General features: G+C 41.2%; 1 protein-coding gene across 9 annotated transcripts in view; it reads left to right on the top strand.

Annotated features, from left to right (window-relative positions):
• LOC102446356 (uncharacterized) overlaps positions 1-15,745 on the top strand; it is an 87,516-nt gene that overhangs the window by 53,141 nt on the left and 18,630 nt on the right. For all 9 annotated transcript variants that reach the window (XR_012904030.2, XR_012904027.2, XM_075929641.2 and 6 more), the window contains 3 exons: positions 4,757-4,845; positions 7,779-7,931; positions 11,968-12,109. Coding sequence is in view for 7 of the 9 variants with exons in the window: in XM_075929641.2 (XP_075785756.2) it covers positions 4,757-4,845; positions 7,779-7,931; positions 11,968-12,109 (384 nt within the window). In the remaining 2 variants the exon portion in view is untranslated. The remainder of the gene's footprint in view (positions 1-4,756; positions 4,846-7,778; positions 7,932-11,967; positions 12,110-15,745) is intronic.

The raw sequence follows: 15,745 nt of genomic DNA, 5'->3' as shown, positions 1-15,745 counted from the left end.
CCTGCTTTGAATGGACTTGAGCAACAGATCTTGAAGAACACTAGCTATGGAAACCAGTAACTGACTTTTCAGCATGGAGGGGTTTGCAGGTGGCTGGGACATGGACCATTAAACCTGTACAATGGGGAAATCCACAGGGTACTCTTTACTCAACACCACTTAACCCAGTCATTGAGAGCTCATGTTTCATTGGATAGGTGTATCAGTACAGTATAATTCATGGGAGGGTTGTGTGGAAAGAATAAAAGAGAGATTTTTAAAAAGGCAGCAACAAATGAAACAAGGTGGAGAAAAGTGGGGGAGGGTACAAAAGGAGAAGAGGGTAGAAAGCAATGCAGTGAAGGCAATATTCACATCGTCCTGCATAACTTTCTTCTGGTATAGTACATATCTCCCTCCAGCCTTGGTAGTTTTGAAAGTGAATCCAGAGAAAGCTGGAGGCTCGAAATGCATAGCTTCCTGATATTACTTACAAAATTATGGTGCACAAAATAATAGTGGGAAGGCAGCAGACACCATCAGGGCAGCAAGTACCATAGGCAAAGAGGCATGGCTCCTCCCATGCTCCATTCCTAGGCCTCTGCTTCCACTCTGTGACCCAGATTCAGGACTGGAGAGACTGCGGTGGTAGCAACTGTCCTTCCTCCCATGGGCTCTGGCGGGGAGGGCAGAAGGGATGGGGCTTTGGGCGGAAGGGGTAGGACTGGTGGCTAACCTCCCCCAGCCAGCTGTTCTTGTGCTGTGCATGCCAGTAGCCAGGGATTACTAGACTAGATTCCAGTGAATCCTGAAGCCCATAGTGCTTTTAGGTTTCCAGTGCTTCTCCTTCATGCAGAGTACTTGTAGAGTTTTTAAGATATGTAGTGTCCCCTGTACTCAACTGATCCTGCAGCCCTCTTAGGTTCAGAGCTGGGTTGCCTGAGTCATCTGCTCTCTAATCTTCATCTTTTCCAGCTCCCCCAACTTCCCAAAATGATTGCATTTGGCCTAGTGTTCTGCAGGAATCTGTAGTAGGTCCTGTAAACTTTAGGTCTGAGAGAGATAAAGGGTACGGCTAGACTGCGAGGTGATTTCGGGATCCCAGAAAAACTCTGCCGTGTCCAGGGAACGTGTTTGCACGTCCTCTTTTTTTGGTGGAAGAATAAATGTGCTCTTTCGGAAGCCCTTGTATTCCTCGTGCTGCGGCTTCCGAAAGAGGGTTTTTTTCCCAACATTTGGCCCAGTCTAGAAGGGCCAAATGTTGGAAAAGCCTCTTCTGACAAAAGAATCGGAAAAAGGTACACAAAATGTGGAGCGCATTTTGCATACCCTTTTCAGACAAAAACTTGTAGTCTAGCTGTACGCAACATGAGAAGGGGAGCAGGAATCAAGATATGGAATAGGGATGTAAAATCCCATTGAATCAGTTAGCTGCTTAAACCAGTTAAGAGGGATTCCCCTGGGTCGGGGGGGCTGTTCCAGCCTGTAGGGCTGCCCAGCTCCCAAACTACAGTGCTGCCACTTCCTCCAAGCTGTCTCCTCTCCAAGTGGAAAAGTCCTAGTCCTATTAATCTCTCCTCATATGGCAGTCTTTCTGAACACAGTGTTCAAGATGTGGGTGTACAATGGATTTATACTGAGATAAGATATTCTCTGTCTTAGTCTCTCTTTTAATGATTCCTAACAGTCTGTTTGCTGCTGCTTTTTTTTTTGTGATTGCTGCTACGCATTGAATGGATAGAGAGCTAAACTATTCTCAATGACTCTAAGATCTCTCTCTTGAGTGGTTATAGCTAAATTAGTCTCCATCACTTTGTATATATTGTTGGGATTATTTTTTCCAATGTGCATTACTTTGCATTTATCAACATTAAAATTCATTTGCCATTTTGTTGCTCAATCGCCTAGTTTTGTGAGATCCCTTTGAAGCTCTTCACAGTCTTCTTTGGATTTTACTACCTTGAGCAGTTTTGTGTCATCAACAAATGTTGCCACCTGTTTACCCCTTTTTCCAGCTCATTTATGAATATGTTGAATAAGTCACCCAATCATAAGAATGCCCTCATAACATGGTGTGTCTCTCATAACAATGTATTTCAGGAGAAAACTAACTCTGGTACACCTATGCTGCAATGTAAGCCTAGGGTTAGAGGAACACATGTGAGTTGATTCTAGAGTCCAGAGCTTGGGCATCTACACTGTTTGTCAACCTGAGGTTAATAACTGTTCTGACCTGGGCCTAGGCCTGGACCTGGGGCTTCAACATCCACAATGCAGTACTCACACCCAAATCTAACCAACCATATCCCAGTCTTCCTAATACCCTTCCAAAATGTGGTTGCTCTTGTGCTTTGTTCATGGTGCAGCATGTGAAAACTTGACTGTCCATAGGAAAAGAAAGTCAGTCCATATGAGTGTGGGATGCACTTGGCAGACTCTCAGAGCATGGATCCAAGGGGAGCTGTGTCTACACTGAAGAGCAATAGGACTTGAACTCTGAATCCAAGTTTGACTTAGGCTTGGACCCTCCATCCCTGTGGGATCCTGAGACCCTGAAATCCAGCCCTGGGATAGTGCTGTTTGTAGATAAGAATGGGTGGAAGGTTAGTCTTGAGTCTGAGTTCAAACCCTGGGTCATGCCATCTATGTCAATCTTATCCATGAAAAGGATATTGTTTTAATCAGTAACCTCAAAAAATATAATATCTTATTTTCAAAGATGCAGCAGTTGTGCTATGTGCAGTCATATGTGCAGTAAAAGAAAAAATATTCCCAATTAAACAAACAACTTTTTCATTAGGATTCTGGTGCAAGGTTCAAGTACTTTGTGGTGAACAGGATGTATGTTCTGTGCAAAGTCACTGGATATGGCAGTGCTCTGGCAGAAATTTCTGTGGCATCTTCAGAAAAAATATAAAATAGAGAATTTTATTAAATAAAACATGAAAAATAATATAATGAGGCAGTTTATACCACTCAGAGCTGTTGTTTCAGCTGGTCTGCAAACTGAAGATGATCACATTGCATGGGTTTACAGTTTGAATATATTTGTGTCATGATGGTTACAAGAGGGAAGGCCAGCACTACAACAAAGGCAGATAAAATTGTTTGAGTTAGATCAACTGTGCATGTCCATACTTTCACATCATTGGAGTTCTTTTAACTTTAACTCTGAATTTCCTGATTTTGTCCTTATTTTTGTTACTACAACATTCTTGATTTTTTTTTAATCTTTATGTTATGGATATGTCTGTCAAACTTAACTCCAATTTAGCAAAGTTTTTCATCTGGAAAATAAAAATAAACATGATTTATATATTATCTTCTATCTAATTTAGTACAAAAATTAAGTTAAATGACCATACCAAAGAGCAGCACATATTAACATTTTTATTCCTGGGACTCCATAAATAAACAGTGAGATTAAAGTGGATAGGGAGGACAGAAAGTGCAACATTTGACAAACAAAAGAATACCATGAGGTAGTAAAACAGAGGTTTTCCTGCTGTGGTCCACAGACCCCAGGAGTTCTATAGACTATTTAAGCAACCTACCAAATATGGTTACTATAGAACAATGGTTTTCAACCTGAGGGCCGCAGACCAAGGGGGATCTGCAGACTATATGTAAGAGTTCCAAATGGGTCTGCACGTCGATTCAAAACTTTTAGGGATTTTTAGAAGGTTGCAAACCACTATAATAAAGCATAAATAATGTTTGTAATTAGGTTAAGTACACATATTATAGTTTGTTGTTTTCTATCTGAACTGTGAATCTATTGAAGACCCAGCATGGAGAGACTTGATGACGTATAGGTCTTTTCTCTTTCTAAGTTCTCTAATACGTTAGTTCGAGCTAGGAAGGCAAACGAGGGCAACCAGGGCTGCAAATGAAGTCTGGGATTTAAATATCCCACGCTTCATTTGCATGTTCCTGGGCGCCGCCATTTTTAAATCCCCCTTAGTCCGAACTAACTGCCCGTGGCTAGACGCGGCAGTTAAATGTTAATTTGAATTAAGTCCTTAGTTCGAATTAACTGTTACTCCTCGTGGAATGAGGGGGATTTAAAAATGGTGGCGCCCGGGAACATGCAAATAAAGCCCAGGATATTTAAATCCCGGGCTTCATTTGCAACTCCGGTTGCCCTCATTTGCCTACCTAGCTCGAACTAACGAGCTAGTGTATAGATACCCATAGTAATTAAATAAATTGACAACTATCTTTATTTCACTATGATGTTGGAACATTGTTGTGCATGACACTTAAAACCTGAACATGACTGCCTCCAGGAGCGTTAGTCTAATATTGCACATGCAAGTTTATTCAAAATATTTATATTTTAGAGCTGTCCTTTATGAGGCATACGACTGCACACGCGCGCGCACGCACACACACACACAAATAAATAAAATATGATAAAGAATGCCAAATATATAGAATACTTGTGTTGCGGCTTATAAAAAGCTAAAACCTGAAAAGAGAACATAATAAATTATAGAACATAATAAAAGAGAACAAAATAAATAGTATTAATTTATAAAATTAATAAATTATTAAAAATCACAGTAAATATTAATCCAACTTGCAGTATCATGTTTTTCTTTTTGAGTAGGACTCCCTATATCTGAGTTGGCATTTTTTGTGTAAAATTAAGAACATATTTAGTCTGGTTTGGGGACAACTTATGAGGACAATTGGAGGGAAGTGAATCAATATAATGTCAATAGCTTCTATGAAAAATGTTAAGTGGCTTTTTTTTCTCATAAATGTCTTACAGATTCCTGTGGTCTCTCAATGTTCCTCACACAATAATGAAAGTCAACTTGTTGGCTGGAAGTTCATTAATGTCACAGTTGCCACTTGATCGTAAGAGCATTGAAAGTGTTTTAACTACTTTGCTGCAATGATGTGCCTCTTGAACCTTCTGTGTTTAATATTACTCCTCCAGTCATTTTGTAAATATAGTTCTCCTTTCCTTTGTTTTTGTCAAAATGACTGAAAATTGGTTAAAAAAAGTCAAGCCAAAACTAAACATTTCCTTTTGACATTACAAAATATTTCAGTTTTTTGTTTTTGGTTTGGTCAAAGCTATTCAATGAACTCAAAGGCTGCGTCTAGACTGGCATGATTTTGCGGAAATACTTTTAACGGAAAAGTTTTTCCGTTAAAAGTATTTCCGCAAAAGCGCATCTAGATTGGCACGGATGCTTTTGCGCAAAAAGTGCTTTTGCGCAAAAGCATCTGTGGCCAGTCTAGATGCGATTTTGTGCAAGAAAGCCCCGATCGCCATTTTAGCCATCGGGGCTTTTTTTGTGCAAAACAGTTCTTCCCTGTCTACACTGGCCCTCTTGCGCAAGTATTCTTGTGCAAGAGGGCTTTTTCCCGAGCGGGAGCATGAAAGTATTTGTGCAAGAAGCACTGATTTTGTACATTACAAAGTCAGTGCTCTTGTGCAAATTCAAGCAGCCAGTGTAGACAGCTGGCAAGTTTTCTTGCCAGTCTAGACGCACCCAAGATGAATTAATAAATAGTTTCAGGTGGCTCAAAACTACATTCATCAGTGAATAAAGTATTTGAAAAATGTCATCCAGCTCTAGTTATAGGGACCCTTTGACATTATTAAAAAAAAATCACAGTGAAATAAAAAATAAAGCCAGCAGTTTTCCCTTTCTCTCAAACACTTCAAATTAAAACATGCCCAAAGTTTGTATCCTCCAGATACAGCATGATATCACCCAAAGCCTCTTGATTCAATCCAAATCCTCTTGATTATGATCTGCAATGTAACATGAAATTTCCTCTCAATGGGAGGAACTTTTATTAGCCATCAAGTGTTGGCAGCTTAGTTTAACTAGATTGGCCACTGCTCAAGACAAATATGTTAATGATGAAGGGAAATGAATATTTTTCCTCCTATAGTACAAAATTAAATATTTATGGTGCCATCAGTCATCTGGATCATTTTGTTGGCCTTGTTTACACACAGATTTTGTACCAGTACAACTGTGTTAGTAAGGAATGTGGGTTTTCCCCCCCAGCATAGTTATACTGGAGTAATCCCTAGTGTGATGCAATTATACTGTTTATAGTGCCTTATTCTGCACTAACTTATTTCCCTTCTTGTATGGGAATAAGCTGTATACTGGTATAAGTGAATTTATATTTGTGTACTGCATTCACACTGGAGAGTTGTACCATTTTAAGTGTACCAGAATAGTTAAATTGGTACAGCTTTTGTGTACACATAAACCTTATAATAGGAATCACTCTATTTTTAATGGACAATATTTCATTGTAACATAACATTATATTTACTTATTGCTAATTATTCAGTGAAATTCTAATTTCCGCCTCAGAGGTTTCTGATGACCTCTTCTCCTAGCTCTACCTCATCATTGTTAAGGATCTGCGTTGCTGCCACCTTTATTCTAGCTGAGGAGGGCTAAATGGAGCACCTTTCACATCCCCTTTAAGCAAAGGGTTCCCTGTAAAGAAGCATGAAAGATTTCTTACCAAGAATTCAGCTTACTAACTCTGCAGCGCTTTCAGCCTCTATTTGCTAGATCTGCCTGAGAAAAAAGTATGCCACTAGGCCCTATCTTCACCACAGAATATATTTACAAATAGTTACAGATAGGTATGTAAATTCAGCATACATGGTTTACTGATCTACTGATCCCTATAGTGACTAGTTACAATGAAATATGTCTTCCAGGTTTAAAAAAAAAGTTTAAATTAATCAGACATTTGTTTTAAATTCAAAGATACTGAGCTAGGTTCTCCAGCTCCCTTTGTGTCACCCAGTTGGCACAGAGGGACCAGAAATCTCCTGTTACTCCCCAAGGGGCATTGAGCCAGTAGAGTTATCATCTGTGCCTCCCCCCATTGCAGATCCCAGCACAGGCAATATGTTGATGTGCAGGAATAGATAACGGTGAAGAGAGGCAGTAGCCAGAGTACAAAGAATGTTGGCAGTCCCCAGCAGATTAAAGGTCCTTATAGGGGACTTCCACAAATAAGCAGACTAGTTCATACCGAGTAAAAATGAAGAAAGGGTCACTTTTGCATCTATTTCATAAAGAACCATCCATGGCAGTTTATTTTTAATAATAATTATTTTGACATATATTTTTCTTTCAGTGCTTCCCTAGTAGAGGCTTCAGGTCAAAGGCCAGAATTTGATATTCCCTCCTTACAATTCCTGCACCTGATATTACCAAATTCAGATGCAAGGATAAGTTGGTCAGTCCGTTCTAAGTCAGATCTTCTCACAGTGGAAGAGGGCTATACTTTAGGCAGTGGGAACTTCAACTGTGTTCTACTGATGAAAGATAAATGTCTCTGTACTCTGTGTCATAATGAAAATCTTTGTGGTCTCACAAAACTGTGAATTTTCCAAAGAATAACCTCCTCCTTTTGAAGATGAAACTCTCTTTATTTCTCCAGAGGACATACCCTGGCTCTTTTAAATGCAGACTCTGCTACTGTGTAAACTAGTTATCATTACTTCCAGTCGGTAATTTGTGCAACATAATTTTAGACCCCCCCTCCCCCCCCCGTCTGAATGTCAGCACCATTATGAACCCACTATAAAAGAAGAGCGAGACTAAGTTAATTTTTTCAGTATACTGGAAATTTAAGGTTATTTATATTCAGATCTTTATTTTGTATTCCCTACAGATTTTGTAAAGCAGCTCATGCACTTTTTAAAGAAACATTAATTCCAAAAATCTTTCTTCTAAAAAGAGTTGAATTATACTACTTACTGTTTCTTAGAAAATCTCTTCTTCCCAATTCAGCATGTCACAGAGACAAGAAAACGGACTTACTTCCTGGACAGAAAAAGGGGTCCTTTATCTGCAGCACTCCAACCTGTTATCTTGACAACTCTACATTTGCAAGGAGGGCATCATATGGAAAGATATTAAAGGAATCTGGTTTAAAATTGAATGGTAATAATTACACAGATTATTGTTAGCTAAAAATAACCACAACCTACCCAGCCTAGTTCTTCTTCCATTACAATACTCTCGGTTCTTATTTTTATGAAGCATTTATACAACATTGTCAAAAGCAGCAGCATGAAGGAGCAGGGGAGGCTGGCACAAAGCAGCCTCTGCCCATGGCAGGCTCAAGCCTGGGCTGTCGTGAACAGGGCTTGCTCCAGCCAGGCAGGCAACTGGGACTACCCCTGCTGTGGTTCTGCAGTTTAAATGTACTAAGAGTTGGGCGAGCAGCTACAGTGGAGGTAGTCAGGACTGAGCCGGGCTTGCTCAGTGTTGGCTCGTGCTAGGTCCGGGACCAATCCCCACTGGGCCTCTGCAGTTCAAATGTAGTAAGAGCTGGGCATTTAAACTGCAGAGGTGCAATAAGGTTATGTCCTGGACCTGAGCTGGGACTGAGCAAGCCCGGCTCAATTCTGGCTCGTGCTGGGTCCAGGAACTACCCCTACTGCACCTCTGCAGTTTAAATGTAGTAGGAACCGGGCTGCCTGCACTCTGGCTTCTACTACATTTAAACTGCAGAAGTGCAGAGGGGGTAGTTCCTTGATCTGGCATGAGCCAGGATTGAGTGCCTTCCCTTATCGACTAATAGTGTAGTTGATAAAAATTGTATTGACTACATGATTAGCCAATTACCCAACATCCGTAGCTCTATGGCACCTTAGGGTACATCTACACAGCAGGACAAAAGTTGAATTAAGATACTCAATTTCAGCTCTATCAATTGTGTAGCTGAAGTTGAAATAGCTTAATTCAGCTTTTGATGTTCTCTACACAGCAAGAAGTTGAAGAAAGAACACTCTTCCTTCCACTTTCCTTTCTCGTCATGAAATGAGGGTTACAGGAGTCAGAGTAAGAAGTCCTCCAGCTTGACATTATTTTGAGATAATGGCTTGTAGTGCAGATATGCATGTTGTTATTTTGAAAAATGTCAGTTATTCCAAAATAACGCTGAGAAAACATTCTAGGTCAGCCATAAAAATGCTGGCATATTGTGGGGCTATGTGGATACCCATAGCAGAACTGCTGACTTGAAGGTATAATTGTCTCCAAATCAGAAATGGCTGTGTGTGAGGACAAAATCACATAGTTCAGCCACCAGCTGTGCCATGGCATCACTGGGGATACTGTTTCTGACACCTTGTATTCCATGCTCATGTGGAATATTGGTGTAGAGAGCTTCTACATCCATGGTGTCAAAGATGGTGTTTTCAGGAAGATTACTGATGCGCTGTAGTTTCCTCGAGAACTCAGCAGTGTGTTGGGGCATGTCTAAACTACATCCCTCTTTCGAAAGAGGGATGTAAATTAGACAGATTGAAAGTGCAAATTAAGTGGGGATTTAAATATCCTGCATTTCATTTGCATAATCGTGTCACAGCATTCTTTTGAAAAAGGGTATTTTGAAAGTGAAACTGCCATCTAGACGTGGTTCTTTCAAAAAAAAATCTTTTTCAAAAGTTGAGGAGTACAGGATAAGGAGTACATTTCAAAAAGTGAGGAGTACAGGATCTTTTGAAAAAGGTTTAAAAAAAACAAAAACAAAATGGGTGTGAGTGGCGGTCTCACTTTCAAAATACCCTTTTTCAAAAGAACGCTGTGTTGCAATTATGCAAATGAAGCACGGGATATTTAAATCCCCGCTTCATTTGCACTTTCAATCTGCCTAATTTACATCCCTCGTTTGAAAGAGGGATGTAGTTTAGACATAGTATTTAAGTGCTGGTAGCATAGGGTGGGAGGAGAGTATCCACATAGATGGATAACCCTGCTGTATGGGTGCCAATGCCTGAGATGATGGGGCATCCAGGATTTCCAGGTTTATGGATCTTGGGTAGGAGAATACTTCTGGTTGGGAATTTCTTGAGCAGATGGTATATTTCCTTTTGATATTCCTCGATCAGAGGAAAATGGCCTGTAGAATGTAGTGTTGGAGAGTTGCCTGGAAGCCTCCTGTTCATAATCTGGACAATACATAGCTGAAGTCAGCAAACTTAGATCTGCTTACAGTGGTACCTAAACTGCAGTAAGTCAACAACTGATGCTCTCCTGTCAACTCCCATTACTATTCTTGTTCTGGTGGAGTACTGAAGTCCACGGGAGAGCACTCGGTGACTAGACTCAATAAATTGATCCTGCTGTATTGATTGTTGCTTGTTGAGCTGACTGATAATGTAGACACACCCTAAGGCTATGTCTACAGTATATTATGACCCTTTCAATGGCATGGCTGCACCACTGCAGCTGTGCTACTGAAAGGTCTCCTATGTAGCTGCTCTATACCAGTTGGAGAGAGCTGTCCCACTGGCATAATTAAACCACCCTGATGAGTGGCAGTAGCTCTGTCAGCAGAAGAGCATCTACCACTGACAACATTGTCCACACCAGTGCTTTTGTTGGTGAAACTTTTGGCAGTTAGGGATGGTTTTTTCACCCCCCTGACCAAAATATTTTACCAACAAAAGTACTTTAAGTATTTAAATATACTTTAAGTTAAAAATGTTAAAGTATGAAGTAAATAGAAGGGCAACATCCAAGCTGAGCCTTAGTCCTAAATTACTATAGGGCTCTGCCTCCTGCACGTCTCATCCCCCTTAGAGCAACCCAGACAGACTGAGCTAATATTGGGATACCTCCACCCCTGCCAATCCTCCATCTGCCATGGGCAACACACTCGGGGACAGAGACAGGCCAGGGGTTGCTCTCAGGCTTCTCTCCCCAGGGCAGGTGGAGGGCCAGTGCTTCCCATAGCATCCTAGACACTTTCCTTGACCCAGTTCCATCATCTGGGCTAACTAGGGGGTAAAGCCTCAGGGAGAAGAGGAGGAGCAATGGGTGGGCTGACAGAGGAAAGAGGAGGAGCAAGGGTGGGGCCACAGTTCCAATGTTTGTGGCGCTCTCCCTTCTACAAAGGTTCTGGTGCTCCTGGGGTCCCCAGATTGGCTCAAGTGTTGACCAGCTACTGCTTGCAAGGAAATGCCAATGTAGGACTAGGAAACTCCATCAACTTTTCCTTCCAGAGTTTCCCTGAATTCTTCCATTGAGAGATTCTTGCCCCAGTGTGGAGCAAACTAGGGGAAAGCTCACAAATACTAGGAACCTCCAAAATCACTGCTTATCCTCTAGGACACAGGGGCATTTTGAGGAGTTCTGGTCCTCTGAATCGATTCTGGGTTGCTAGTATTTCTGCCTTAGCCTCAGTGGAGCTATATTACAATGTATTCCCTAGTTGGCCCTCACTTCCCACCCTCTAAGGTATGTCTGCACAATAGTTAAAACACCTGAGACTTACCCATATCAGGCTCAAGAGGCTTGGGTTAAGGGTCCGCTTAATTATGGTATGGACGTTTGAGCTTGGGCTGTGTTGTGTGTGTTTAAGTGCATCCACCAATTCAGGTCCATTTCTCCTGCTCACTCCCATGCCCTGCCCGCACGGATTCCTAAAAAAGTACAGATATTGAGTGTAAGGCAATAGTGCACTCCTTTCTGCATGGAGAGGGAAAGATCCGTGTTACCTACAGATTATATATAGACTAAAATGGCTGCACAGGAAGATTTTGAACAGCATCTCAAGGTTCATGTAAGAGTTAGATTCAGAGTCAACATGCCAGTTTCTTTAGATTATCATTTCATCTGTGAAGCAAATGCGAAGGACCTTGCCTATAGCAATGGAAAGCAAAGTTGCCTTCATAGTTATTGGTGTAACAGTGCTATCATCTCAAATAGGTGTCACTAGATTTACATTTAGATTTGATTAGAAAACAGAATCATGTCAATACAATTGGAGCTTTAAGTATCACAAAAATAGCTGTGTTCTGTGAAAGTTAGTAATCAGAAAAAATGTACAGTTTAGCTCAACAGGTGAACACATACAGAATTATATGAGAAAATTCAGAAAACACTGCAACTAGCATGTCACGAATGCTAAACCAATGTTAAGGTATGAAAGAGAGCTTAATTTTGCACATGATTATATATTCCTTAGGCAGTGAGATTTCAGAGAGGATTCTAAGAATTACACGGGCAGCCTCCGAATGGTCAGCAAAAAAGATATCCAGTAACCCTGTGAAGAAAGGTTCAGAAATAACAGAAACATCAGCATCAACATCATCTGGCACCTCTGCATGGTAAAAATAATCCCTGTGCTATAGATGGGAAGTATTGTAGAATACCATACATATGGAGTAAAATACAGGACTATGTAGCACTTTAAAGACTAAGAAGATGGTTTATTAGATGATGAGTTTTCGTGGGCCAGACCCACTTCCTCAGATCAAATAGTGGAAGAAAATAGTCACAGCCATATATACCAAAGGATACAATTTTAAAAAATGAACACATATGAAAAGGACAAATCACATTTCAGAACAGAAGGGGGAGGGGGGGGGGGGGGGGGAGGAAGGTGAATGCCTGTGAGTTAATGATATTAGAGATGGGGAAGGGTAGAAGTTTCTAATATCACCTCTAATATCATTAACTCACAGGCATTCACCTTCCTTCCCCCCCCCCCCCCCCCCCGCATCCCCCTTCTGTTCTGAAATGTGATTTGTCCTTTTCATATGTGTTCATTTTTTTTAATTGTATCCTTTGGTATATATGGCTGTGACTATTTTCTTCCACTATTTGATCTGAGGAAGTGGGTCTGGCCCACGAAAGCTCATCATCTAATAAACCATTTTGTTAGTCTTTAAAGTGCTACATAGTCCTGTATTTTGTTTCAGCTACACCAGACTAAGACGGCTACATTTCTATCACTATTATACATATGGAGTGTTTCAAACATAGATTTCAAGTGCTTTATGACAAAAAGTTAATATTATTTTCAGTTCTTAAAAGGGAAAATGAAGCAGTGCGGTTCAATGACTTGTCTATGATCATACAACAGTCTCTGGAATAGATTCATAGAATTTAAGGTCAGAAGGGACCACCAAATCATCTAGTCTGACCTCTTCTGTCACAGGTCACCACTACCCAGCACTAAACACATCAGCCAAAATGATACCAAAGTACTAGACACCACAGGAAACTAGAGAATAGGAAGTGCCACAAGCAGAGAACAGGAAGACCTGAGATGCACCAGTGTTTGTTGCCCCCACAATGGCAGGGAATTGATTAAGTGAGAAATACCCAGATACTGTAATTTTAGCAGGTGACCTGGCTTCCACATGCTGCAGGGGAAGGCAAAAAAAATCCCACTGCTAATCTAATCAGGAAGAAAATTCCTTGCTATCCCTACAAATAGTGATCTGTTAGACTCTGAACAGGTGAGCAAGAACCAGCCTGCCAAGCATCAGTGAGAAAAAATAGATTTCAGATCTCTTGCTTCAGCCCATTCGTGCGTATGTGCATCTGGTGCAACCAACTCACGATTCTCAGAAATTGTGGGTTTATTTTTGGTTTAGAGATATAAAATCCCATTTAATTAGTTAACTGATTAAATGTTAAGTTTAACCATTTAACTGATTAAACAGGGTGGGAGAGACGTTTCAGTCTGCTGGGCTGGAGTGTCCCACCCCTGTCCATCACGGCTGGGCTGGAGTGGCCCCCGCACCATGGATGGGGTAGCTCAAGCTCTACCAAGCAGCTTGTTTACAGACCGCATGGGCTAGGAGTCAGCAGCTCCGTGCTGAAGAGAGAGGAGAAGCAACAGCAGAGGAAGGGCTGCTAGCTCCCAGCCATCTGCAGGCTCACGCTGGGCAGAAGCAGCTGTAGGAGAAGGGGCTGTTGGCTTCCAGCCCATGCGGGGTGGCAGTCTATGAGAGGGTAGCCTTCCCACCCCCACTGTGCATTACTTTGCATTTATCAATACTGAATTCCAGCTGCCCTTGTGTTGCCTAGTCACCCAGTTTTGTAAGATCCTTTTGTAACTCTTTGCAGTCAGCTTTGGACATAACTATTTAGAGTAATTTTGTAGTATCTGCAAATTTTGCCACCTCACTATTTACCCCTTTTTCAAGAACATCTAAAGTGTATCAGTACTGCTCCAAATTTAAATCCCAGCAGCACAACACTCATTGCTACTCCGTCTCCCCCCGCCATCTTTTAAATACCTGACAATGTTTTCATGGTGATTTAAGGATCTTTAATTACTTGAATGAACAGTCTTCTGTTATTAATTGCCTGCCTCCCGCTTTTTATAACAAACTCGCTGTCCCAATCCAAAACTGCAAGCAGCTCAAACTCTGTTGCATTTAAGAAGTCCTTCTGTTGCAGCTTTAAGTATGAAATCCAGAGGGTTTAAACTCGGGAGGGGGCTACTGCCCACCTAGTCCTGCATAAATGGCGCCCTTTGTTCAACAGCTTTTATTTCTTTTAAAAGGCAGGAGAGAACTGAAGCTGGAATCAAAGTTTTAAAATGTTATTTAAAGGGACTGAGAGGAAAATAGCTACTGCTTCTGGAAATGGAGGAAATCCACGGGAAGTAAGAAGGGTGGGGGAAGTCTCTCCTACTCCAAAATGCCATCCAGTAACTACCCCTATCAGTTTCTTTTTTCTCCAGATTTACCTCTTAGGCTATGTCTAGACTACAGGGTTTTTTTGTTTTTTTTTAAAGTGGCCTTTTTAAAAACTTCACCTGTGTCTAGACTGCTGCTGCATTCTTTGAAATTAAACCGAAAGAACACGGCGTTTTTTTCAACAGCAGTAGTAAACCTCATTTTACGAGGAAGAATGCCTTTTTTTGAGAGCGCTCTTTTGAAAAGAGGCTTTCTTGACCGCAAACAAGGCTTTTTCGAAAGAGAGCATCCAGATTGTCTGGGTGCGCTCTTTCGAAAAAGCTTGTCACTTTTTCGAAAAACGTTGTTGCTGTTTAGACGTTCTCTTTTGAAAGAAATGTGTACTGTAGACGTACCCTTAGTTGAAGCTGTCATAACTTTCCGCACTCTGCTTGAATAAAAATTGAAGATTGCTTGCACCCCATTCAGGAGATGACTTCAGGTTTCCGGGGGTAGTAATGGCTTGTCTTTGATGGCACTTTTTGTTGTGTGCTTCTTAGGTGCTCAGATGGAGCAGAGAGAACTCCATTGTCTTGTGTGGTCACTAGATTTTCACACATGCACTCATATACGCATGCATGTGTGCGCAAAATCATATAACTTTCCTACTAAGAATTTTTTTATTCTAACAAAAAAAAGAAAAAAGCACCGCATCCTTTGAATCCATTAGGCACTGGAAAAACTACATGTGGTGCGTAAAGATGAGTTGTTCAAATGCTTGTTCATGTGCATTCCAATCAGGTGTGTGTGTGCGTGCGTGCGCATGAGCACAGAAGCCAGAAGATTTTTCCCCTGGTTGCTAGTGATAGGGTTAGCCTGGGCATCTCTTTGGAGTAGCGCTAATATAGCACTCGCCATCTCCTCAGTCCTTCTTACCACAAGTGATAGTAGCTGGAACTTCCCCTTGCTCATTCCTTGCCTTGCAAGCAGATAAGCATTATTTCTTATTAGTTAGTTCATAGTTATAGTAGTTCTTAGTGTTGGTGTTAGGATAAGTTCATTACGCCCCCTTTCATCAAAAGCCATTCCTAATGCATGCTTCCTTCCCTGGGTTTTAAGGCTTGTCAGTAGTGCACCAAGAACATGCCAAAAAATTATCCTCACTCCTCCGGCTTAAATTGCCTGCGTGAGGATCACTAAAAGAACTGCAAGATGTGTAAAGGGTTCTGACCCAGAACTGTAAGGGTTTGTCTACACTAGCCCCCTAGCTCAAACTAGGGAGGCTAATGAGGGCAACTGAAATTGCAAATGAAGCATGGGATTTAAATA

Source organism: Pelodiscus sinensis, chromosome 1 (assembly GCF_052426305.1).
Source record: "Pelodiscus sinensis isolate ZL-2025 chromosome 1, ASM5242630v1, whole genome shotgun sequence".
Lineage (NCBI taxonomy): Eukaryota > Metazoa > Chordata > Testudines > Trionychidae > Pelodiscus > Pelodiscus sinensis.
This window is presented reverse-complemented; position numbering and strand designations above follow the sequence as displayed.